Source organism: Halichoerus grypus, chromosome 4 (assembly GCF_964656455.1).
Source record: "Halichoerus grypus chromosome 4, mHalGry1.hap1.1, whole genome shotgun sequence".
Classification (NCBI taxonomy): domain Eukaryota; kingdom Metazoa; phylum Chordata; class Mammalia; order Carnivora; family Phocidae; genus Halichoerus; species Halichoerus grypus.
Window position 1 is genome coordinate 119,129,731 of NC_135715.1, and position 25,308 is coordinate 119,155,038.

General features: G+C 36.7%; 1 protein-coding gene across 2 annotated transcripts in view; it reads left to right on the top strand.

Annotated features, from left to right (window-relative positions):
- GALNT13 (polypeptide N-acetylgalactosaminyltransferase 13) overlaps positions 1–25,308 on the top strand; it is a 543,861-nt gene that overhangs the window by 340,946 nt on the left and 177,607 nt on the right. For both annotated transcript variants that reach the window (XM_078070807.1, XM_078070808.1), the window contains exon 8: positions 16,265–16,382. In XM_078070807.1, the coding sequence (XP_077926933.1) occupies positions 16,265–16,382 (118 nt within the window). The remainder of the gene's footprint in view (positions 1–16,264; positions 16,383–25,308) is intronic.

Genomic DNA, 25,308 nt, shown 5'->3' on the forward strand with positions numbered 1-25,308 from the left:
CCATTTCTTTTAGTATTTTATTATATTTCCTTCCAGAGAGTTTCTTTTCAGATAGATTTCTCCAAAATTGATTTTATCTATTTATTTGATAGAGAGAGAACAAGAGACCGAGAGAGCAGGAGCAGGGGGAGGGGCAGAGGGAGAAGCAGACTCCCCGCTGAGTAGGGAGCCCGATGTGGGGCTCAATCCCAGGATCCCAAGATTACGACCTAAGCCAAAGCCAGACACTTAACCAACTGAGCCACCCAAGTGCCCCAGATTTCTCCACAATTTAAAAATTGATATATTAGTTTTTCTCCATGCCATTAAATTAAAAAAAAAAAAAAATTTAATGGCTGCTAACATCTCAATTATTAGCTCTTTTTTTTAAGATTTATTTATTTATCTTAAGAGAGAGAGAGATTGAGAGAGAGCAGGGGGCAGGGCAGAGAGGGAGAGAGAGAATCCTCAAGAGAATCCTCTATCCTCATGAGCATAGAGGTGCAACATGGGGCTTGATCCCAGGACCCCAAAATCATGACCTGAGCCAAAATCAAGAGTCAGTTGCTCAACAGACTGAGCCACCCAGGCACCCCAGCTCTTTTGTTTTTTATAAAGACAATTGAGAGTTGAGGAGTTGGCAGAGGAGTAGGAGACCTAACTTTCGTCTGGTCCCAGGAATTCAGCTAGATAGTTATCAAACCATTCAGAACGCCTACAAACTCAATAGGAGATTGAAGAAAAGAATAACAGCAACTCTCTAAAATAGAAAAGCAACCACTTTTTGGAAGGTAGGACATGAGGAGAAGTGGGTCTGAGGCAATATTAGGGAAGATAGACTGTGGGGGAAGGGAGCCTCCATCAGCCAGATACCGGTAAGTGATAGAGCAGCAGAGCACAAAATCAGAAGTCTGCTCTGCTGAGAGATGTTGCTCCAGTGGCTAAGCAGGGGGTGGAACCCTCACTGGGACAGTGTGGTCTTAGGACCTTCGGGGTCACAGGAAGACTGAGTGTGGCAGAGCTCCCAGGTATCGGAGCAGGAAAGCCAGCTGCAAAGACGGAGCCAAGGAGTGGACTCTCAGCTTGGGGTTGCCGTAAACCGTGATCCGCAGCACAGTCGGGCCACTGCTGTCCCAGCTGGGACCCAACAAGCGGCAGATCCGGGGAGACTCCCCTTCCTCCCCCGGGAGGAGCGGCGTGGGAGCGCACCACAGGAATCTTCTGGGTTTGGAGACTCCAAACAGGGTCATGTACCAAAGATAGAAATGCTCGGTCACAGTCTGGGTGAGCACGGAGTGCAGCTGGAGCCCAGGGAGACGGGAGTGATTGCTTTTCTCTGAGGGCGCACTGAAGAGTGGGGCCCTGAGCTCTCGGCTCCTCTGGAGCAGAGATTGGGAGGTCACAATTTTCATTCTCCTCCTCCAAAGCTATATGGAAAGCTTTCAGGGAACAAAAGCTACTGAGAGCAAACCCAAGCAGATTACTTAGCCTGGCCCCAGACAAGGACAGGGCAATTCCACCTGGGGCAAAGACATTTCAGAATCACTGCAACAGGCCCCTCCCCCGGAAGATCAGCGGAACAGCCAGCCAAGACCAAGTTTACCCATCAATGAGAACAGCAGAACTCCAGCAATAGAGGAATACAGCACATAGAATCCATGGCTTTTTTTCCCCTGATTCTTTAGTCTTTCAAAGTTAATTTTTTTAATTTTATTTTTTTCTTTTTCTATTTTTATTTAGTTGAAGTTTTCTTCTTTCCTTTTTCAACTAACGATCTTATCAATTCCTTTTTTAAAGTCTTTTTTAATGTTTCATTTTTACAGTCATATTCTATCTCCTCAATGTTTAACCTTATTTTTTGTATATATATATGTAAGTTTTTCTTTCTTTAAAGTTTTGGGATACAGTTTCTCCTAAAAGATCAAAATATACCCTAAATCTAGTGTATGATGTTGTTCTAGTCTCCAGCCTGACCACGTTTTCTTTTTTTAATTTTTTTCATTCTTTTTTCAACCAACTTCTTATCAATTCCTTTTTTAAAATCTTTTTTAATTTTCATCTTTACAGTCATATTCCATTCCTTCATTGTATTAACCCTTAATTTTTTATATATGTAAGTTTTTCTTTCTTTAAAATTTTGGGAGGCACTTTCTTCTAACAGACCAAATACACCCAAAATCTAGTGTGTGGCTCTGTTCTATTCAACAGCCTGATCATATTCTTTTATTTTTTTCCCCTTCTTTTTTTGTTTTCCCCTTTTTTTTACCCTCAGTTTCTGGTCTCTTCTGATTTGTTTAGTGTATATTTTTCTGAGGTTGTTGTTACCCTCTTAGCATTTTTTAGCATTTTGTTCTCTCATTCATCTGTTCTCCTCTGGACAAAATGACAAGATGGAAAAACTCACCTCAAAAAAAAAGAACAAGAGACAGTACCGACTGCCAGGGTCCTAATCAATACGCACATTAGTAAGATGTCAGAACTAGAGTTCAGAATGACGATTTTAAAGATACTAGCTGGGCTTGAAAAAAGCATAGAATATACAAGAGAATCCCTTTCTGGAGAAATAAAAGAACTGAAATCTAACCAATTCAAAATCAAAAAGGCTATTAAATGAGCTGCAATCAAAAATGGAGGTTCTAACTGCTAGGATAAATGAGGCAGAAGAAAGAATCAGTGAGATAGAAGATCAAATGATGGAGAATAAAGAAGCTGAGAAAAAGAGAGATAAACAACTACTGGATCACGAGGGCAGAATTTGAGAGATAAATGATTCCATAAAGCGAAACAACATTAAATAATTGGGATCCCAGAAGAAGAAGAGAGAAAGGGGCAGAAGGTATACTAGAGCAAATTATAGCAGAGAATTTCCCTAATTTGGGGAAGGAAACAGGCATCAAAATCCAGGAGGCACAGAGAACCCCCCCTCAAAATCAATAAAAATAGGTCAACACCCTGACATCTAATAGTAAAACTCACAAGTCTCAGAGACAAAGAGAAAGTCCTGAAAGCAGCTCAAGACAAGAGGTCTATAACCTACAACAGTAGAAACATTAGATTGGCAGCAGACCTATCCACAGAGACCTGGCAGGCCAGAAAGGACTGGCATGATATATTCAGAGCACTAAATGAGAAAAATATGCAGCCAAGAATACTATATCCAGCTAGGCTGTCATTGAAAATAGAAGGAGAGAGAAAAAGCTTCCAGGACAAACAAAAACTAAAAGAATTTGCAAACGCCAAACCAGCCCTACAAGAAATCTTGAAAGGGGTCCTCTAAGCAAAGAGAGAGCCTAAAAGTAACATAGACCAGAAAGGAACAGAATTCATATCTTTCAATAATTACCCTGAATGTAAATGGGCTAAATGCCCCAATCAAAAGATACAGGGTATCAGATTGGATAAAAAAACAAGACCCATTGATACGCTGTCTGCAAGAGACTCATTTTAGAACCAAAGACACCTCCAGGTTTAATGTGAGGGCATGGAAAACAATTTACAATGCTAATGGACATAAAAGAAAGCTGGGGTGGCAATCCTTATATCAGACAAATTAGATTTTAAACCAAAGACTATAATAATAGATGAGGAAGCACACTGTATCATACTTAAAGGGTCTATCCAACAAGAAGATCTAACAATTGTAAATATCTATGCCCCTAACATGGGAGCAGCCAATTATATAAGCCAATTAATAACAAAATCAAAGAAACACATCAACAATAATACAATAATAGTAGGGGACATTAACACCCCCCCCCCACTGAAATGGACAGATCATCTAAGCAAAAGATCAAAGGGAAATAAAGGCTTTAAATGACACACTGGACCAGATGGCCTTCACAGATATATTCAGAACATTCCATCCCAAAGCAACAGAATACACATTCTTCTCTAGTGCACATGGAACATTCTCCAGAATAGATCACATCCTGGGTCACAAATCAGGTCTCAACCAGTACCAAAAGATTGGGATCATTCCCTGCATATTTTCGGACCATAATGCTTTGAAACTAGAACTCAATCATAACAGGAAAGTTGGAAAGAACTCAAATACATGGAGGCTAAAAAGCATCATACTAATGAATGAATGGGTCAACCAGGAAATTAAAGAATTTTAAAAATTCATGGAGGGGCGCCTAGGTGGCTCAGTCATTAAATGTCTGCCTTCGGCTCAGGTCATAATCCCAGGGTCCTGGGATCGAGCCCCACATCGGGCTCCCTGTTCAGCAGGAAGCCTGCTTCTCCCTCTCCCACTCCCCCCTGCTTGCGTTCCCTCTCTCGCTGTCAATCTCTCTGTCAAATAAATAAATAAAATCTTAAAAAAAAAAAATCATGGAAACAAATGAAAATGAAAACACAACTGTTCAAAATCTTTGGGATGCAGCAAAGGTGGTCCTAAGAGGAAAGTATATAGCAATACAAGCCTTTCTCAAGAAACCAGAAAGGTCTCAAATACACAACCTAACCCTACACCTAAAGGAGCTGGAGAAAGAACAGCAAATAAAGCCTAAGCCCAGTAGGAGAAGAGAAATAATAAAGATCAGAGCAGAAATCAATGAAATAGAAACCAAAAGAACAGGAGAACTGATCAACGAAACTAGGAGCTCATTCTTTGAAAGAATAAGATTGATAAACCCTTGACCACACTTACCAAAAAGAAAAGAAAAGGGACCCAAATAAATAAAATCATGAATGAAAGAGGAGGGATCACAACCAACACCAAAGAAATACAAACAATTATAAGAACATATGAGCAACTATATGCCAGCAAATTAGATAATCTGGAAGAAATGGATGCATTCCTAGAGACGAATAAACTATCAAAACTGAACCAGGAAGAAATAGAAAACCTGAACAGACCCATAACCACTAAGGAAATTTAAGCAGTAATCAAAACTCTCCCACCAAACAAGAGCCCTGGGCCAGATGGCTTCCCAGGGGAATTCTACCAAACATTTCAAGAGCAATTAATACCTATTCTTCTGAAGCTATTTCAAAGAATAGAAATGGAAGGAAAACATCCAAACTCATTTTATGAAGCCAGCATTACCTTGATCCCAAAACCAGGCAAAGACCCCATCAAAAAGGAGTACTACAGACCAATATCCCTGATGAACATGGATGCAAAAATTCTCACCAAAATACTAGCCAATAGGATCCAACAGTACATTAAAAGGATTATTCAACACAACCAAGTGGGATTTATTCCTGGGCTGCAAGTTTGGTTCAACATCAACAAATCAACCAATGTGTTACAATACATTAATAAAAGAAAGAACAAGAACCATATGATACTCTCAATAGTTGCAGAAAAAAGCATTTGACAAAGTACAACATCCTTTCTTGATCTAAACTCTTCAGAGTGTCGGGATAGAGGGTACATACCTCAATATCATAAAAGCCATCTACAAAAAGCCCGCAGCGAATATCATACTCAATGGGGGAAAACTGAGAGCTTTTCCCCTAAGGTCAGGAACACGGCAGGGATGTCCACTATCACCATTGCTGTTCAACATAGTACTTGAAGTCCTAGCCTCAGCAATCAGACAACAAAAAGAAATAAAAGGCATCCGAATTGGCAAAGAAGAAGTCAAACTCTCACTCTTTGCAGATGATATGATACTTTATGTGGAAAACCCAAAAGACTCCACCCCAAAACTGCTACAACTCATACAGGAATTCAGTAAACTGGCAGGATATAAAGTCAATGCACAGAAATCAGTGGCATTCCTATACACCAACAAGAAGACAGAAGAAAGAGAAAGGAGTCGATCCCATTTACAATGGCACCCAAAACCATAAGATACCTAGGAATAAATCTAACCAAAGAGGCAAAGAATCTGTACTCAGAAAACTATAGAATACTCATGAAAGAAATTGAGGAAGACACAAAGAAATGGAAAAATGTTCCAGGCTCATGGATTAGAAGAACAAATATTGTGAAAATGTCTATGCTACCTAGAGCAATCTACACATTCAATGCAATCCCTATCCAAATACCATCAACTTTTTTCAAAGAAATGGAACAAATAATCCTAAAAGTTGTATGGAACCAGAAAAGACCCTGAATAGTGAGAGGAATGTTGAAAAAGCAAAGCAAAGCTGGCGGCATCACAATTCTGGACTTCAAGCTCTATTACAAAGCTGTCATCATCAAGACAGTATGGTACTGGCACAAAAACAGACACATAGATCAATGGAACAGAATAGAGAGCCCAGAAATGGACCCTCAACTCTATGGTCAGCTAATCTTCGACAAAGCAGGAAAGAATGTCCAATGGAAAAAAAGACAGTCTCTTCAACAAATGGTGTTGGGAAAATTGGACAGCCACATGCAGAAGAATGAAACTGGACCATTTCCTTACACCATACACAAAAATAGACTCAAGATGGATGAAAGACCTCAAGGTGAGACAGGAATCCATCAAAATCCTTGAGGAGAACACAGGCAGCAACCTCTTTGACCTCCGCCGCAGCAACTTCTTCCTAGGAACATCACGAAAGGCAAGGGAAGCAAGGGCAAAAATGAACTATTGGGATTTCATCAAGATAAAAAGCTTTTGCACAGCAAAAGAAACGTGCAACAAAACCAAAAGACAACCAACAGAATGAGAGAAGATATTTGCAAATGACCTATCAGATAAAGGGCTAGTATCCAAAATCTATTTAGAACTTACAAACTCAACACCCAAAGAACAAATGATCCAATCAAGAAATGGGCAGAAGACATGAACAGACCTTTTTCCAAAGAAGACATCAAATGGGCAACAGACACCTGAAAAAGTGCTCAACATCACTCGGCATCAGGGAAATCCAAGTCAAAACCTCAATGAGATACCACCTCACATCAGTCAGAATGGCTAAATTTAGCAAGTGAGGAAACGACATATGTTGGCGAGGATGCAGAGAAAGGGGAACCCTCCTACGCTGTTGGTGGGAATGCAAGCTGGTGCAGCCACTCTGGAAAACAGTATGGAAGTTCCTCAAAAAGTTGAAAACAGAGCTACCCTACAATCCAGCAATTGCACTACTGGGTATTTACCCCAAAGATACAAATGTGGTGATCTGAAGGGGTACATGCACCCCAATGTTTACAGCAGCAATGTCCACAATAGCCAAACTATGGAAAGAGCCTAGATGTCCATCAACAGATGAATGGATATAGAAGATGTGGTATATATAAACAATGGAATACCATGCAGCCGTCAAAAAAAAAAAAAGAAGAAATCTTGCCATTTCCAACAACGTTAATAGAACTGGAGGGTATTATGCTAAGCGAAATAAGTCAATTGGAGAAAGACAAGTACCATATGATCTCACTGATATGGGGAATTTGAGAAACAAGACAGAGGATCATAGGGGAAGGGAGGGAAAAATGAAACAAGACGAAACTGGAGAGGGAGACAAACCGTAAGAGACTCTTAATCTCATGAAAGAAACTGCGGGTTTTTGGAGTGGAGGTGGGTGGGAGGGATGGGGTGGCTGGGTGATGGACATTGGGGAGGGTAAGTACTATGGTGAGCACTGTGAATTGTGTAAAACTGATGAATCACAGGCCTGTACCCCTGAAACAAATAATAGATTATATGATAATAAGAAAAATTAAAAAAAAAAGACATTGGAGAGTTTTTTTACACTTTATTTTGCCAATTTTGTCTTCTGATTTTTTGTATATAATGTGGTCTTTTTAGAATTATGCAATTAAGAAATGTGAAACTTGTTTTAATACTTTTGATACTTTTTGTCAGTTTGATTCCACTGCAAAATTATCAGACTCTATAGTTCCTCTAGTAAGTATAATAAAAAAAAACACACACTTATTTTATTCTGTAAAGTGTTTTACACATGAGACACAATATTTCCTATTATTTAATAGCAACTAAGAATATATTGCTTGGGCTCCTAGGCTAAGAGGTGGGATGCCGGGTGGCTCAGTCAGTTAAGCATCTGCCTTTGGCTTAGGTCATGATTTGAGAGTCCTAGGATCGAGTTTCACATCCAGCTCCCTGCTCAGTGGGGAGTCTGCTTCTCCCTTTCCTTCTGTCAGCTGCTCTCCCTGCTTGTGCTCGCTCTTTCTGTCAAATAAATGAATAAAATCTTAAAATATATATATATTGCTTAATTTTTATCTGTCAGATTTTCTCTGTTAGATTTTTCTTAGGCCAATGAAAATACATTTTTACCTTGGAGGAAAGAAGCAAGGATACTCTCAAATCCTGTGAGACACTTCTTTACTATAGAAGATACTAAAGCAAAACAGGGAAAGGTCAAAATTATGTGAAGAACAAAGACTTTGAAGGAAAAAGTTTGAAGGAAAATCTTTAGAATATTCCAACTCTTTAGCATTCTTACCTACTCATGTGAAAATCTAATATATGTTGATTTTGAAAGAAAAAAATCCCACCTTAGGTGTCTGCCTTTGGCTAGGGTCATGATCCCGGGGTCCTGGGATCAAGTCCCACGTCAGGCTCCCTTCTCAGCAGGAAGCCTGTTTCTCTCTCTCCCTCTCCCCCTGCTTGTGTTCCCTCTCTCGCTGTGTCTCTCTCTGTCAAATAAACAAATAAAATCTTTAAAAAAAAAAAAAAAGGAAAATAGCACATGTATATTATATTATTTCCTAATGGTTTAGAAGATAATTTTTTTTTCACAGTTTTCATAAAGGTCTATTTCATTATTGGTGGTAGTGCATTTAACAGTTAAATACGTTTAAATAATGTATAGGTGGCTGCACGACTGCAGCATTGGTAACTAGATAGATAACCAATTCAACTAGAAACCAGCTAACAAGTAACTGTCTAAATATTTAAAATACAGCTCTTGTTTAGATCATCCTTTGATTTGATCACCTTCTTGGGGGTGTGGGGGGGAGCCTGCTGATTACACTGGAAATATATTAAGGCCAAATCTTCTGATATCCATTCCCAGAGGTTTCTTTAGATAATTTATAAGACTTTCCTAGCATCTGTTGAGATGAGATGAAAACGAGGTATTAATGAAAACATTTAAAAACATCTGGCCCCATTATTTATTTTGATTCTTCCTACACATAAAATGAAAGGAAAAGGAAAGATAAAAAATTTGCACCAATTACTGTACATCCTCTTGGAAGCTTAGGGTTTTATCAGGTTGTGCGGATTATGAAAAAGGATTAAGGAGAAAGGAAAAAAATAACTTTTCCTTTCCTGGCATATAGGTCTTTAAGCACAAGTTAAGGTATTTGATTCCAATACTTGTTGGTAAATGGGGTCTTTGGCAGCAAAGTAAGCCACTTGCCCATAATAAGGAGAACTTTTTTCTTCTTTTTTTTTCTGTTTCTTATCCTTTAAAAATAGCTTTGTAACTGTTTTTGTGTTCCATAGACTAAAGGATTGAGCAGGTTTCCTTGTTCAGAGCTTAAACCAGCATGGGCTCTTAAAGTGACAGTTTCTTCTCTACCAAAGCTGCATCTTCTTACCCAATATGTTCAAGTGGGTATCGTGGTGTGCAATATTTCACTAAACCCCATTTCTGTTCTCTGTAAAAACCTTGAAATACATTCAACATTTGATTATTCATCACTCTAATGAAGTAATCGTTATACTTTTGCTTCCTTTCTGTCTCTTCTGCTTTCTATATTGGAGATAGTAGACAGAATAAGGAGGGAAGGAGAGAAACACACCATCTAATTTTTGTTTGGTTTCTAAACCTGCAAAATGGTTAACCAAATCATATTTTATGATTTAAAAAAATTGAGATTATGTGAGTATTTCAGCTATTTATGCCTCATATTTGTGTAAATAATAAAATATTTATGTTTCTCATTTCTCTTTATTATGGCTTATACTATATGAGAAATGTTATTAACACAGAGCTAAATACTTACAGTCTAGATATTGTGTTATTGGATCATTGCAAATCACAGCCTGAGGCTGACCTATAGTCTCTCAAATCTTTAGATTTTTTTTCCCAGAGACCTTACTTATTTACCAAGTAAGATGCATAGAATCCTAATATGTTAAAGGGAAAGACTAGTGAGAAGAAATGATGTTTCAATAACTTTGAAATAAGTTGCTTTGAAGAGCAGTGCATTTTTAAAATCCATAGGAAAATACAGTGCATAAATTTGGGGCTTGAAATCAGGAAAGTGTATTTCTAATTACCTACCTCAAATTCTTTGGTGTATATGGACACATTGAGTGATGACTAGTTGGTAGAGAGGGAGAGAGGTATGTAGGGAGAGGGAGAGAGGAAGGAAAGAGAAGAGAAGAGAGAAAAAAGAGAAAAGAAAGATTGTTTCCTTAATTGGGCCACTGACTGACTACCTGGGGGTTCTTGAGCAAGTCATTTAAACACATTGCAACTAAATTTGGTTGACCAGATCTATAGGGATTTTAAAGTTCTAAAATACTACAGTTCTATTAAAAATTAATTAGACTCTGAAAATAATTTTTAAAAAGCTGATTATAATCTCACCAAACACAGATGTTTTCTCTTCCTTATTAAAATTAATATTTAAATGTGTAGTTCTTGTTTTGTGCTTGTACTACTCTAATAGTGTTACATCCATTAATACATATACCCTCATTTTATAGATGATTAAGCTGGAACACAGAGTTTAAGTGGCTTGGCTTACCAAAGGTCACACTGTGGGGTTGAGTTTTAACCCCAGTCAGTCTAGATACAAAGTCCATGCTCCTAAAAACTAAACTTATCCCTCTCTTGAGTCTTCTGTGGTCGCTCTGCTTTTCACACACGTGGTGGTGATTCTAGTGTGAAATACTTGACTTACCATCTTATTGGTGAAAATGGAGACATCACAGTTCAGCATTAATGAATAATCAGACGTGTTCTATCATAATTTCTTTAACTTTCCCAACTTCTGGTGAAATGCTTCAGTGTTTTTCCATGTCAAATGCTTACTTTTTGGAATCCTTTCCTATAGTCCACATTATTACAAAGCTTTGTATCTTTAATTCTAAAATACTACCAAACTCAATCCCCAAAACTTCTACTAGATGATAAAATCCTGGAATGATGATCAGTTTAGCAGACGTGAAAAATAATTATTTTTGTAATTTTAGAAATAAAATTGCAGGTGATTTTAACTTACAAATAGATTGCTTTGTGGCCATGAGGATACATGCTTATTTGTTTATTTCACTTATTTAACAAATATCTATTAATAGTCTAATAGTATTAAACCAAAATATTAGCTATATGTATAAAGGTGGTAAAATATATGCAGAAATAAATGTAATACTCAAAAAGAAGTAAAAAAGTGCCTTGAGAGAAAAAGAGACTGAAGGCTACTGAAGGAGGCAGAAGGGGAGGATTATATCCAGACTGGAGGGACAGGGGCTGTACTGAGGGCAGGCTGCATGGAATAATAGTCTTTGGCCTAAGAATAGAGCAGGTTTGAACATACACCCGAAGTTTAAAAAGGGAAATCCAAGTGACAAGTGGATGTAGACACGTGCACTGGGGTGGGAAAGTTACTATTAACAGCTAAACACTGAATATAGAGAAATAGTTAAAAGGAATGGAGATGCTCTTTGGGTGGCACCACGTCACTGATGCCATAATAAGGAGCTGGAATTTTTTTTTTTTTTTTTGAGAGAGAGAGAGAGTGTGCACGAGTGGGAGGGCAGGCAGAGGGAGAGAAAGAGAGAGAGAGAGAATCTTAAGCAGTCTCCATGCTCAGTGTGGAACCGGACACAGGGCTTGATCTCACAACCCTGAGATCATGACCTGAGCTGAAATCAGTAGTCAGATGCTTAACCACCAGAGCCATCCAGGCACCCCTGGAATTTATTTCTTAAAATAGGTATTTAAACATCTGGTAAACAGTTTCAGAAGAGTTTTGATTTAGAGAGATTAATCTGGCTATGGTTTGTAGAATAAATTTTGGAAGCAGCAGACTCTAGAAGCAGGAGGATTCCCCTAACAGAGTTAGAAATAAGAGGACTAAAATTGGATAGTGACCATGATAACAGAGAACAGAGATAAGAGTCAAAAATACTTTGGAAGAAAATAGGAAGTAGGGGCGCCTGGGTGGCTCAGTTGTTAAGCATCTGTCTTTGGCTCAGGTCGTGATCCCAGGGTCCTGGGATCGAGGCCCACATTGGGCTCCCCGCTCAGTGGGAAGCCTGCTTCTCCCTCTCCCACTCCCCCTGCTTGTGTTCCCTCTCTCGCTGTGTCTCTTTCTGTCAAATAAATAAATAAAATCTTTAAAAAAAAAAAAAAGAAAATAGGAAGTATTTGGGAAATGATTGAATGGGACACAGGAAAGAAAGTTACTAAAAGGGGTTTTATCCTTTTGTATTGAGATTCTGGAAGGAACTAGAGGACACTGAAGAGAAGCAATATGGAAGGGTAGCACATGTTCAGTGCTATGTTTATACCTCGAGCAGACGCAAAGGAATTTTTTTTAAGAAAACATCTAGAAAGTAATTAGAAAAACACAAACAATGCAGGAAGAAGCAATGAAAAAAGAAAACACAGATTAGGACTCTGCCTCACAGAGAGGACAGTTAAAGGCATACAGTGAAAGAGCTTATACAGGTAAAGAGTATAGGAAGGGGAAAGCTCCACGGAGAGGTCCTTGGGAAGACTACATATTGGGAGAAAAGAAGATAATTATTAAGTGCACACATCTACAAAACAATATTATAATTGTATCTTATACTCATGTCACAAATATGGAATTAGGAACTTGAGACAGCCAGCAAGGAAAAGGAAGAGGAAGGGATATCAATAAGAATCATAAAATGAATAGGAAAAACCTCTCTGGAAAAAATGCAATTGGAGTCAGGGGTGAAATGTGTTTTAAGCAGCGAGGCTGAATTGTGTTCAAATGCTTCCAAAGGAAGACATTTTAAGGAAAGCCTATTGAAGTTCAGAATCAACGGGGCCTTTTCAGAAAGAAGTTATGGTAGAGGTGGGAGCATGATCCAGATTCCAGTTAGAAGGTCAAGAGGAGTTGAGGGAATATGTAGAAAGTATCCTTTCAATAAGGTTACCAGTGAAGGGAATAGAAAATATATATCCCTCATTGGAATGAGTAGTAGGATGGAGTGAAGAACTATTTTGGTTTAGGATAGAACTTGATTGAGCAGTGTCATAAACTCAAGAGGACAATTTAGAAATGAAAGGCATAAAACATAAATGTAATAGTCAATGAGCAAGTGGCTGAAAGAGTAGTCAGAAAAGAACTGGCTGAGGGCAAAAGAGTGAATGTTAGCTCACAATGAAGAAGGAGATATTCTTTCCTCTGAGGCAGGAGGAAGGAAGAGGCCCTGAGAAGACACATACACATACTGAGGTAGAGATAGGGGGAGTTTAGATTTCATAACCGAGGGAATTTTGATTTTATGCTTTGCCTTAATCTCATTTTTTGAGAAGAGGCCAAAACTTTTAGATAAGAGTCAGCTAAAAAATGAGACAGATTAACACAAATGAGACAAATTAACACAGATAAAAGGATCGTTAGCTGTTTATAGGCTAAGCAGAGAATATTTGGACTTGAAGTATTACCAGTTGGCCTCATCTTACTGCTTTTTCAATGATTCTCTGGCTCCTAGGAGAAGTGGATAATGCAAGGGTAGGTTTACCCAGACACTGATATTTACCAAAAAAATTGGGTCAGATAAGGGAAGGACAGAGAATTTAGGATGCTAAGCTATTTTTGCTCACTGACCTGGCAGAACCTTGGAGAGAGAGTGAGAGGAGGGAAAGGAACAATTCCTGAAGGGGGTTATTATGTGAGAAATAGGAGTAGCTAAGGAACCCTAAACACGATGGTAGAATAAAAAAGTGACTGTCATAGGATTGAAATAGGAGGGGTTAAAAAATAGAAAGTTGTGTTCAGAGAAGCAGATGTCGGAGTTCAACATCTTGGATCTGAAGTAGATTCAGATGATTTTGAAATGAAATGAGGGTGTGTATGGGAAGTCAAAATTAAGTGAGGGACGCTCAAGACCCATGAATGATTATCAACAACAGACGACGGAGACAAAGATATACCACCTAATCTTATTAACTATTTGTTATGTGCTGGGAACTGTGCTGAGTGCTTTACTTCTACTAACTCAATTCATCTTTACCTACTGACTGTGTGGTAGGCGAGATTCACAGCTGTTGGGCTGATTACCCCCCTCCCCCACCAATGAGTTGAATTGATTAATAAGGTTAGGCCGTATATAGGTTTTTAATTTTCTAGGCACCCTGAACACTTAAGGTTCACACAGGCATATGCAAATAATTCATTAGGGACGGTACAGAGCAGTGAACTTAGAATAGAACATGTTGCATAACACTAGCTATGGCTGTAGATATTATATAAGGCACAGTCTCTGGACTGTTTGAGAGAGCTAACATTGCAAATACAAAAAAAAAAAAAAAACTCCCTAGGAGCATCTGTCTTCAGAAAATACAGGATTTTTTTGAGGAATTGTCATTTTATGCTCTTATTTTTGTTACTTTTTAAGCATAAGTGAAACTTTTGAGTCATTTTTATGGTTAAATATATAAATTATTTTAGTCATTTATTATACATTTCTCACATATTTTTAGGAATTATGACCAACTGTAAGATGAAATTCAATGCATGTATTTAAGCTAAATGCATTAGTACTTATTAGTAAATAGAGAAGTGGGCAGGCACTCCGCACAGATCATTAAAAATGCATCACTTAACATTCTTACGCACCTGGTTGCATTATGATAAGATAATTGCAGCAATTTTTGTTCCTAGTTTCATTAAATAGACTACCCAGCACTATTACACCTTGTATAGTTATTGCCACAGAATTCCAAAACCCCAATCAGGTGAGGGTGGTGGCTACTCCATAATTACCATCTGTTTAGCTATGTTACTGTTTCTCATTATAACTCAGAAGGTCAGTGATACTGTTCATGATAGCAAGGGAGCAAGACCAGAAGTAATAAAATAGTTCTGAGACTAAGGAGGCTCTGCTACTCCAGCTGATGGACAGTTAATTGCTTGAGTGTAAAACAGTGAGAGCACTGGGAGAAATAGAGAACTTTGCAATATGGTTGATATCCAAGTACAATATTATTTGGTGGTTTTTCAATAAACTACATTGTTCAGTTAGAGGACATGAGCATATCCTGTGGCAGAAGAAGATATAATCTCTAGAAAAGCAACATTTGTTAATTTTTTCACAATCTCAGACTACTTGGATGAGCATTCCAAATCCCTTAGACCAGTGTTAACTCCTCTTTAGCAGCACATTAGAATCACCAAGGGACTTTACACATTACCAAAGGTGTGGCCCCACCCCAGGCCAATTAAATCTGAATCTGTGGAGGGTGATACCCAAGCATGGAAATGTGTTTTTTAAAGTTGCTTTGGGGGCCTCTAATGTGCTAGGAAGGTTTAAAACCGCTATGCTACAGTTAACATTAAAAAATAATAATTGTCAGTATAGATAGATCCATTTGTGAAAAACTAGAATTTTTTTAGTTTCAATTCATACTGCTTATATAGGAAGACTTGCATAGTTCATATATTAACCATTGACTTTAATTAATCTTTTAAAATTAATTAATAAGTAATCCTTTGAAAAGTTAACATCTGACTTCTTAGTTCCTATAGAGAAACTTCAAATGTGAGAATCGAAAGGCATTTATTCCTAGGAAAACGTTTTAGAATCTGTGCAAAATGTTCTTCTAAGCATATGGGATTTATGTTTATCCACAGGGCCATGTAATTAACTCTATCATTTTACTTGAGTAAAGAGAAGAATAAACAAATACATGTAAAGCTCTACCTTAAAAAAAATACTTCCATAAATATCGTTACTTATTGCCTATAAACATTTTTATAGTGTTTAATATTTTTCATATTTAAATAGATTATAGATATTTTCACAGAGAAACCATTTCCACAAGTTTTTAGAATTCACATTAAAATGTTTTATAATTAGGTGACAAAAGATCACAACTGGTAGGGGTAAGAGCACTAACTTCTCTTCACTATGCCTTTCAGAAGGAATATAATTGCCCCCCTCTTAAGTGGCCAGTGTTCCTTCCATATTATCTTTTTGATCACCTGTAAGAAAAATATAGACTAATCTAAATTTAGTTTTACAGAAAATGTGAAATAAAATGCTACTTATTAATTTTAAAACCTCTGACACCTTGGCTCTATGTTTCCAGTTTGAGATTTTTGAGTACTATTTTTTTTTTTTAATTTAAAATGTCTCAAAACTATTTGCTATAGTCTCATTAAACTCCACACATTGTTTTCAAAAGATATTCTTTTCTTTTTGTTTTTTTCAACTAGGACCCCTACTATGGCTGGTGGCCTATTTTCTATTGACAGAAACTACTTTGAAGAGATAGGAACTTACGATGCAGGAATGGATATCTGGGGTGGAGAGAATCTTGAAATGTCTTTTAGGGTAATTGCATTTTACTTTATTTTTTTAACTCTGAACACACTATGCTGTAGCATGCACATATAGACCCAGTAATTTACTGTCAAATCTTTTTTTTTGTGAAGTGATGCAAATTACTGATCAGTTGGTCATTTTAATACTTATTTAGAAGCTTTGCTAGAGTTTTTGCATGCAATATTTACTGTTAAATGGGAAATTATAGCTATTTTTAAAGTTTTCAAAAATAATTCTTTTATTCATAGTATGAAGACATTAGGGCTTTCAGTTTTTGAAATAAAGAGGGCTTTATTTCTTATATAAAGCATTACCCTATAAAATCGCATTGTGTTTTTGAACTGAAACTTGGAAGTATTTATGTTACCTGAATTTGCAAGTGCTGCCTGAAGTTATTCTCAAGTACCTTTAAGAATAACCCATGGTCAAAGGAACTCTGGATAATTCTGCAAGTAGCATGATTGATTTCACAGTTATAGACATTATTGCTTGATGAATCAGTTTGAATAATGCAAATTCACTTATTAAATGGCCTTCCAAGCAAATGAAAATTAAGGATTAATCCTTCATGCATATGATACTGGAAATCATATGAATAATTTTTATATTTTGTTATATTTGGAAATCTAAAAAGCAGACACATAAATGTGCCTTCATGCTAACAAATGATAAGTGCTGGAATACTGTTTTTTCTTCAAACCACATATATTATTATTTTTAAATGAATTAAGTTAATAATACTGTTCTTTTCTTTCTTCCTGGAGTTTAACATAAAATATTCAAAACGCTGTATTGATTTTGCCAAAATCGTGTAATAAAATTATTAGAGTTTAGATATAATTATCTATGAAGTGCAAGAGTTATGACTTTTAATTTCTCATTTAGAAAGTAAAGTTTGTTTTTCACTAACAAAATATAAATATATGATGTGTAAGAAAAGTTAAAATTTGAGAATAAAAATTACTTTGAATTTATATAATGTGGAATTTAGTGGATCTCAATAATCTGAATTATTTTAGAACCACTAGAATGGCCTTCTTATACAATTTTTTGCCTATAAACCTTCCTTATAGCCAAATGTCTGAGAACATCATTAGCTAATGGAATTGTATTCTTTCCATATTTGCTTATGTACTTATAGTCAGATTAGAACTTGCCCCACAAGATTTGGCACCATACTCAGGAATGTCTTCTTGACATCAGGCACATGATATATCCTTCACAACTTTTAGGGACATTGGGGGACCCAACCTTTTCACTTGGTGTAGTTCTCAAAGTGCAGAAAATAAGAGGTGACAGTTAAAAAAAGAAGAGAAGAGTGGAAGGAAGGAAGGAAGGAAGGAAAGAAAGAAAGACGGGAGGAAGGCAGGCAGTATATTCAAAAGCTGAAAAAAAAATTTGCTCTCACCCTGGGATGTAGCAATGAGAGTATTTACCCGTTCATTAACCAATGTTCCTTTGATGTTGTGCTGGGATTGTATAAGGAAAAAAATCAATATAGCAATATTGCTATTATCTGTGATCCTATTGCCCAGCTTTTTTTCCTTTTTCACCTCTTTTCTCCTCACCTGTTAAGCTTGATTCTCTGCCGATGGACTTCCCTTACTTTCATCACAGAGCTTCCATATAGGATGGATGTTCTTTAACTAATTGAAAGATATGTTAGGGAGCAGCTTAGTGGAGTAATATGAAAAACCAGGAGAACATGATCAGAAAATCCAACAGATATATTAAATGCACCAAAAAGGAGGATTGGGGAATATGGTAGGTGAAACAGATACCAGACGGACAGAGTGAATGCAACTGGTGGCCATAAGAATGATCAGATCCCAAGAAAATGACACAAGAGGTTAGTTGTGATTGGTTGTTTGACATTATGAAGAAACAAAGCACAGTAACACCCCCTTGTCTGTGGTTTCGCTTTCTGCGGTTTCAGTTACCTGCAGTCAACTGTAATCCAGAAGCAGATGATCTTCCTTCTGACGTATTGTCAGAAGGTCAACAGTAGTAGCCTAATGCTCTGTCACAGTGCCTACATCATTTACCTCACTTCATCTCATCATGCAGACATTTTATCGTCACATATCATCACAAGAAGGGTGAGTACAGTACAATAAGGTATTTCCAGAGAGAGAGAGGCCATGTTCACATAAATTTTATTACAGTATATTCTTATAACTGTTCTATTTTATTATTAGTGATTATTGCTAATCCCTCACTATGCCTAATTTATAAATTAAACTTTATCATAGGTATGTATATAGAGAAAAAAGCATAGTGTATATAGGGTTTGGTACCATCCTTGGTTTCAGACATCCACTGGGGGTCTTGGAAAATATCACCCATGGATAAGGCAGACTACTGTAAGAAGTGACTGGTTTGAATAATTTAAAATATACCACTGGCTTTAGTTTCCATATGCTTTCAATAGAAACAAAATATATATTTTGCTTTCTATTTGACTCTTTTCTTTTTATAACTTGAATGTAAATTTGTTCTTAATAGTTAGTACTCTAGCTGAGGAAGATATTGAGTAAGAGAAAATGCTAGAACAGTATATTAGCAAAAGAATGAGACTGTCCCTTTAGAATAATGTCATGAAAAGATATGTGACCTAATGAAATAATAATATGTTGAGGATTTAAAATAAGAAAATCTGAGGCTAATATCCAGGTCAATCATTATACAACAGACATATATTGAGCATGTAGTATGTACTTTACACTTTTCAGATGCTGAGACTACAAAAATAGATAACGCATGATGCTTTTACTCTCAAAGAACCACAGTTCCTTGAGAGAGATACATAGGTATTATTAATAGTTAAATGGGATTATTTTATAAAAATATCTATGAGATTTTCTTGTCTCTGTCATGTTAGTATAGGCAAATCACTTAACCTCCACTGTGAAAAGGTGAATATAATAATAGTGAAGTTAATGTTTTATACCTCTAGTCTATGTAGGTAGGGTAAGTAAAAACCATAGAAATATTAAGGACTTACAAAATATTAGGAGAGTTTGGCTGGCCCTAAGGAGTTCAAGCCAATCCAAAGGAATGTATTTGTGTGGATTGATTTATAAATAGTATCACTTGATCTTTGATGCCCAGAGTATTATAAGTACTGAGAGATGTTGAAAATGTGATGAAAATACAGACCTCCCAAGAAAGATACATCCTATCTCTTTGACACAGTGAGTTTGAATACAGTTTCAAAAGGTTGAAGAATCCCTTGACTTCACAGGATAAACATCTTTAGCATAAAATAATAGTGACTTCTAATACTTACATAAAGCTTATAAGCAGAATAGCTGAGACTCGAACTCCAGCATTCTGAGACCAGTGGCTATGTTACTATTATACCACTACTTCCCCATTACGATTTATATCTTCATAACATGACAGTCCTAACAGCTGATAGTATTATCAGGAGGGGAGGGAGGAGCTAACAAGCAAATGTAATCTTCCTCCACAGTTCTGAGATAGTTGTCTCATCTAGTGATCTTATCCTACTCTTACAGGCTTTAGCCTGTTATAGTAGATGATACACATCCAATAGCGGTGTGAATGTGTACAGGTAGATCCTAATGCTTCTGAAAACTTGGTCTCATATATTGCTCTCCACTCCATTACATAACAACCCAAATAACATAAATCCTAAGAATACTGTGTAATATTTGTTGAGTTCTTATTCATTAGTTGTAGGAGATACAATAGTGATCAAAACAGACAAAACTGTGTGTCCTTATGGCACTTATATTTTAGTGGAGACAAACAATAAACAAAATAATATATTAGGGATAAGTGTTAAAGAGAAAAAAAAAATAAGGGAAGAGGAATATGAAATGGTAGATGTTGGAGATGGGTAGGGCTTGAAATTTTAATAGGAAGAACTCTGAAATGAATATCCATATAACTGACGACAAAATGAACCCAGTATGGTACGAATTTGCCCCTATCAAAAGAGTCATCTACCTTTAAATGATATTCCTGATGCCACCATAAGTACCACCCAATAAACATTATCACCAAAGTCCTTGCCTTTCATGAGCAATAGCACAGGAGCGGTATTCCCAAGAGTGCACAATGTTTTGTCCATCTTAAAATGAGATAATCTGCCATTGTTGAACCAATTGGGGTCATAGAAAAAGAGAGTAAGAAGACAGAGGAGCATCTCACTTCTATGAGAGGTAGACTAGTGGTTCTAAGAATGGGAGCCAGGCGGCCTTGGGTTCAAGATGGCTGGAGCACTTCCCGGCTGTATAAATTTGGGTAAGGTAGCATGTCCTCTAAGCTTTAGTTTGTTTATATCTGGAACAAGGAAAATTGTAACACTTTCCTGATACATTTTTGGGGGAGATTAAATGAGATGGTATAGATAGTGCTAAGCACCCTACTTACCACACATGAAGTGTGTCATAAATGGCAGCTTTTATTCTTGCAGTGCTTGTAAGCTGTGCAACTTTGAGCAAGTCACTACACTCCTGAGCATCACTTAGTAACAACCTTGACCTTAGTAATCTCGCCTTGACTACAAATAATCAAATGGAGAATATACATGAAAATCCCTTTAAAACAAGAATACACAATACATACATAAAGTGCTCCTGCTCTAAGAGTTAGTCAAGGTGTGGTTCTAAAACTTCCCTGCCCAGAAAAGAGATTAAATTTTAGAAAAGAAAAAACAAAACAAAACAAAACAAAAAAACTTTCTTTTCAGACTGCTGCAATATCCTTTGAGGTAACTACAGACATCCTGAGAACCTAGACATTAAATATCTACCCATATTCATATTATTGAAATAAAACACTCAATTAAAAAAAAAGTGTCATCTAGACTTGATGTAACAGGTACAAGATTTACACACACAGACACACACACACCTGAATCAATCAAAAAATGGACAAAATATATGAAATAAGAGTTTCAAAACATTGGATGGCAGGTCACAGAGAACAATGGTCTGAGAGATGGAAATCAAAAAAAGGAGAGCCCTAAATTTGCCTCAGCTTACCGCCTTGAGAAAGTGTCTAGATGTCAGCAACAAAAGGGGGACCTCGGCAGATCCCAGCCGACTCCTGAGTTGAGAAGATGAAGCCAAATGTCTGGGAAGACCTAGGCAGCTAGAATTTGGTGGACAGAATACTGGAGAGGAGAGAATTGCAAAGACAGAACTCAGGAAATATTGAGTGCGGATCAGCACATATGTGTGAGAAAACAACTAAGATTGAGGGAAAAACCATCAGCAAGATTAGAGGTCTCATTGCCCAGTGCTCACTTAGGACCAGCAGGAGTGCCTGTACTCTCTAGCCAGGGTGATTCATGGGGTTGGGGAAAGATGAATATTGGGAAACTATATAATACACTTCTAAATAGCCCATGGATCAAAGAAGCAGTCAAAAGTGAAATTAATCATATTTTTTAGCTGAATGAAAATGAAAACACAGCATATTAAAGTTTGTGGTACCACGAAAGCAATACTTAGGGGGAATTTACAGCACCAAACATCTATATTAGAAAGAAGAAAATAAGATCTAAAATTAATGACTTCAGCTTCCCCCCACCTTCAGAAAATAGAGAAAAGGAGAGTAACCCCAAAATATATAAGAAAAAGGAAAAAATAAAGATTTGAAGTGGAGATTATGAAATATAAAAGAGGAAAAGTTTAGATGAAAGCAATGAATCAAAAGCTGTTTCCTTGAGAAGATCAATACAACTGATAAATTTCTAGCCAAACTTAATTGGAAAAATAGAGAGAAGACACAAATTACCAACATTGAGAATGAGCAAGGTAACCTCATTATGGACTCTACAGATATTTAAAGGGTTATAAAGTAATATTATTAAAAACATTATGGCAATAAACTTGACAATTTTGATAAAATAGACTACTTCCTGAAAAGACACAAACTATCAATGCTTATAAGAAAAAAAATGTATCAAGCAAATACCCCAATATCTAGTAAGGAAATGAAATTTGTAGTTTAAAAAAAAATACTTTTTACAAAGGAAACTCTGTTGTCAGATGACTTCACTGGTGGATTCTACCAAACATTTTGGGTAAAATAAGGACAGTTCTACACAAACTTCCAGAAAATTGAAGAAGACATACTACCTTCCAACTCGAACTATGAGGTCAGCATTACTCAAATAGCAAAACCTGACAGACATTACAAGAATAAAAACAAATCAGTAGAGAAAGGATAGTTTTTCAACACAGTGCTGGAACAACAGGATATCCCTGTAGACAAAAATATCTTAAATCCATACTTCACACTATATAAAAATTAATTCAAAACATAAAACCTAAAATTATAAAATTATAAAAGAAAACATAAGAGAAAAACGTTTCTGACCTCTGAATACGCAGCCCATAAAAGTACAAACTGGCAAATTAGAATTCATCAAAATGAAAAATATTTGCTCTTCAAAGCCCCTGTCAAGAGACCGAAGGGAGAAGCTCCTGACAGGAAGAAACTGGCGACAAATAATTTACCGGATAATGGAATTGTGTCCAGAAAAACAAAACAAAACAACCCCAAAAGCTAAGCAAACAGAAAAACTCTCTCATAACTCGGTGATAAGAAAAAAAAATCAAACCGATAAAAATGACTCAAAGATTTGAACACATACTTCATGAAGGCAAACATAAAGATGGCAAGTAAGCACATGAGAAAATCCTTAATATTATTAGTTATTAGAAAAAATGAAATTAAACCCATAATGAAATCACACTACCCATCTATTGGAATAGCTATGATCAAAAAGGACCATATTGGTTAGAATTTGGAAGAACATGAAAAGGAGGTGGGAATGTAAATGGTAACAATAACTCTGGAAAACAGTTTTACTCGTTCTTTTTTTTTTTTTTTTAATTTTATTTATTTGACAGAGACACAGAAGGAGAGGGAACAAAAGCAGGGGGAGTGGGAGAGGGAGAAGCAGGCTTCCCGCCGAGCAGGGAGCCCGATGCGGGGCTCGATCCCAGGACCCTGGGATCATGCCCTGAGCCGAAGGCAGACGCTTAATGACTGAGCCAACTAGGTGCCCCTCTTTCTTTTTTTTTTTTAAGATTTTATTTATTAATTTGACAGGGAAAGAGAGAGCAGAAGGAGGGGGAGCAGGAGAGGGAGAGGCAGGCTCCCCACTGAACAGGAAGCCCAATGCAGGGCTCAGTCCCAGGACCCTGGGATCATGACCTGAGCTGAAGGCAGATGCTTAACCGACTGAGCCACCCAGGCACCCGGTTTTACTCAAGACTTCTTAAGCAACTCCTAGGTATTTACTCAAAGGAAAGGAAAGCATATGTCCATACAAAGAGACGTATACTAATGTTCACAGCAGTTTTATTTGCAATAGCCAAAAGCCAGAAACAATCCAAATGTCCACTAAAACGTGAATGGTTAAACTGTGGTTTGTCCATACATGGAATACTACTCAAAAAAATAAAGGAACTGTTGATACACCCTACAACATTTTGAATTTTGAAATAATTGCGTTGAATCAAACAAGTCAGACAAAATAGATTACATACTGTATGAGTCAATTCATATAAAATTTTAGTAACTGCGAGCTAATCCATAAGTGACAAAAAGCAAAGTTGTCTAGGAACAAGGTATTGGGAGGGGAAAGGAGAGGTAGAAGGAGGGGACACATGAAAACTTTTGGAGGTAATGGATATATTTGTTTATCTTGATTGTGATAATGGTGTCAATTATGCAACGTAAATTATGCAGTTCAATGTATGTTAATTACACTTCAGTAAAGCTGTCAAAATATTCACAGAAACACACACACACACACACACACACACTTTCTCTCTCTCTCCCCACTCCTTCTCTCTCTGCAGATACTCACCAAAGGGAAAGAAATGAAGAGAAAATGTAATTGATGGTATCTAGTAACTATAGACCTCTATACTTTAGATTCTTACTGTATGTTAGCCCAGTTACTTTTAAATACCTTGTTGATGGGAGTCTAGCAATCTATCTGTCAGGACAGTTGTGTGGATTAAATGAGACTTATTGAAATTTTTAATAAGCTGTACCGTACTATGGAAATATTAATTTTATTATCATCACCCTTAAAATATAAGAAATTTTTTCAATAACCAGATTTTTTAATCAGCAGGATGGAATTTTCTTTAAGTGTCCCAATTTTCTTTTTCTTCCAAATCACGATGAAAACAGCGGTATATTTATCTGAAGGATATAACCAAGTGAAATATCTTATGATGTGAAATCCATTTATTTCCAAATTGCACAAGCAATGAAGTGGAAAAGGAATGAGAGCTGACATAATAAATAATGGAAAATGAAAGGCAAAGGTTCTTACAAGCAGAAGAGTACGGTAAATGAGGCAAAGAAGTTTGTAGACTTTTGGGGGATTGTAATATGCTAGTTCTTGGAAGTATTTAAAGAAAGTAAAGAACTTTCTAGAAATGCCCACACAGTTCAAATATTGACAAGCAAAAATGTCAGTTATAATAATTTGTTAGACAAATAAATTTAGACAAAAGTCTTTTTATTTCTGTTAGAACTCCATGTTTTTTAAATTTGAGCAGAGTGGATTGTCAGTGTACTAAACTTGACTGTGTTTGTTTATTTGGCCAGTCATAGAAACTGGACTATAATAGAAATATTTCAGTTAAGTGAACTTAATCTCACCAAGTTCATGTGTTATCCACGATTTTGGTGGCTGTGGTTTCATGGAACCCTTTTCTTTAAATTTAATAAAGCACTCTCTTAATGTTAATATAGAGATTTCTTAGCCTCTTCCCCCCACAGCTTTATTGAGATATAATTAACAAAAATTGCGTATATGTGACATTTACAACATGATGATTTGATAAACATATATTGTCAAATGATTACCACTATCACACTAATTTACATATCCATCATTTCACATAGTCACCGTGTGTGTGTGTGTGTG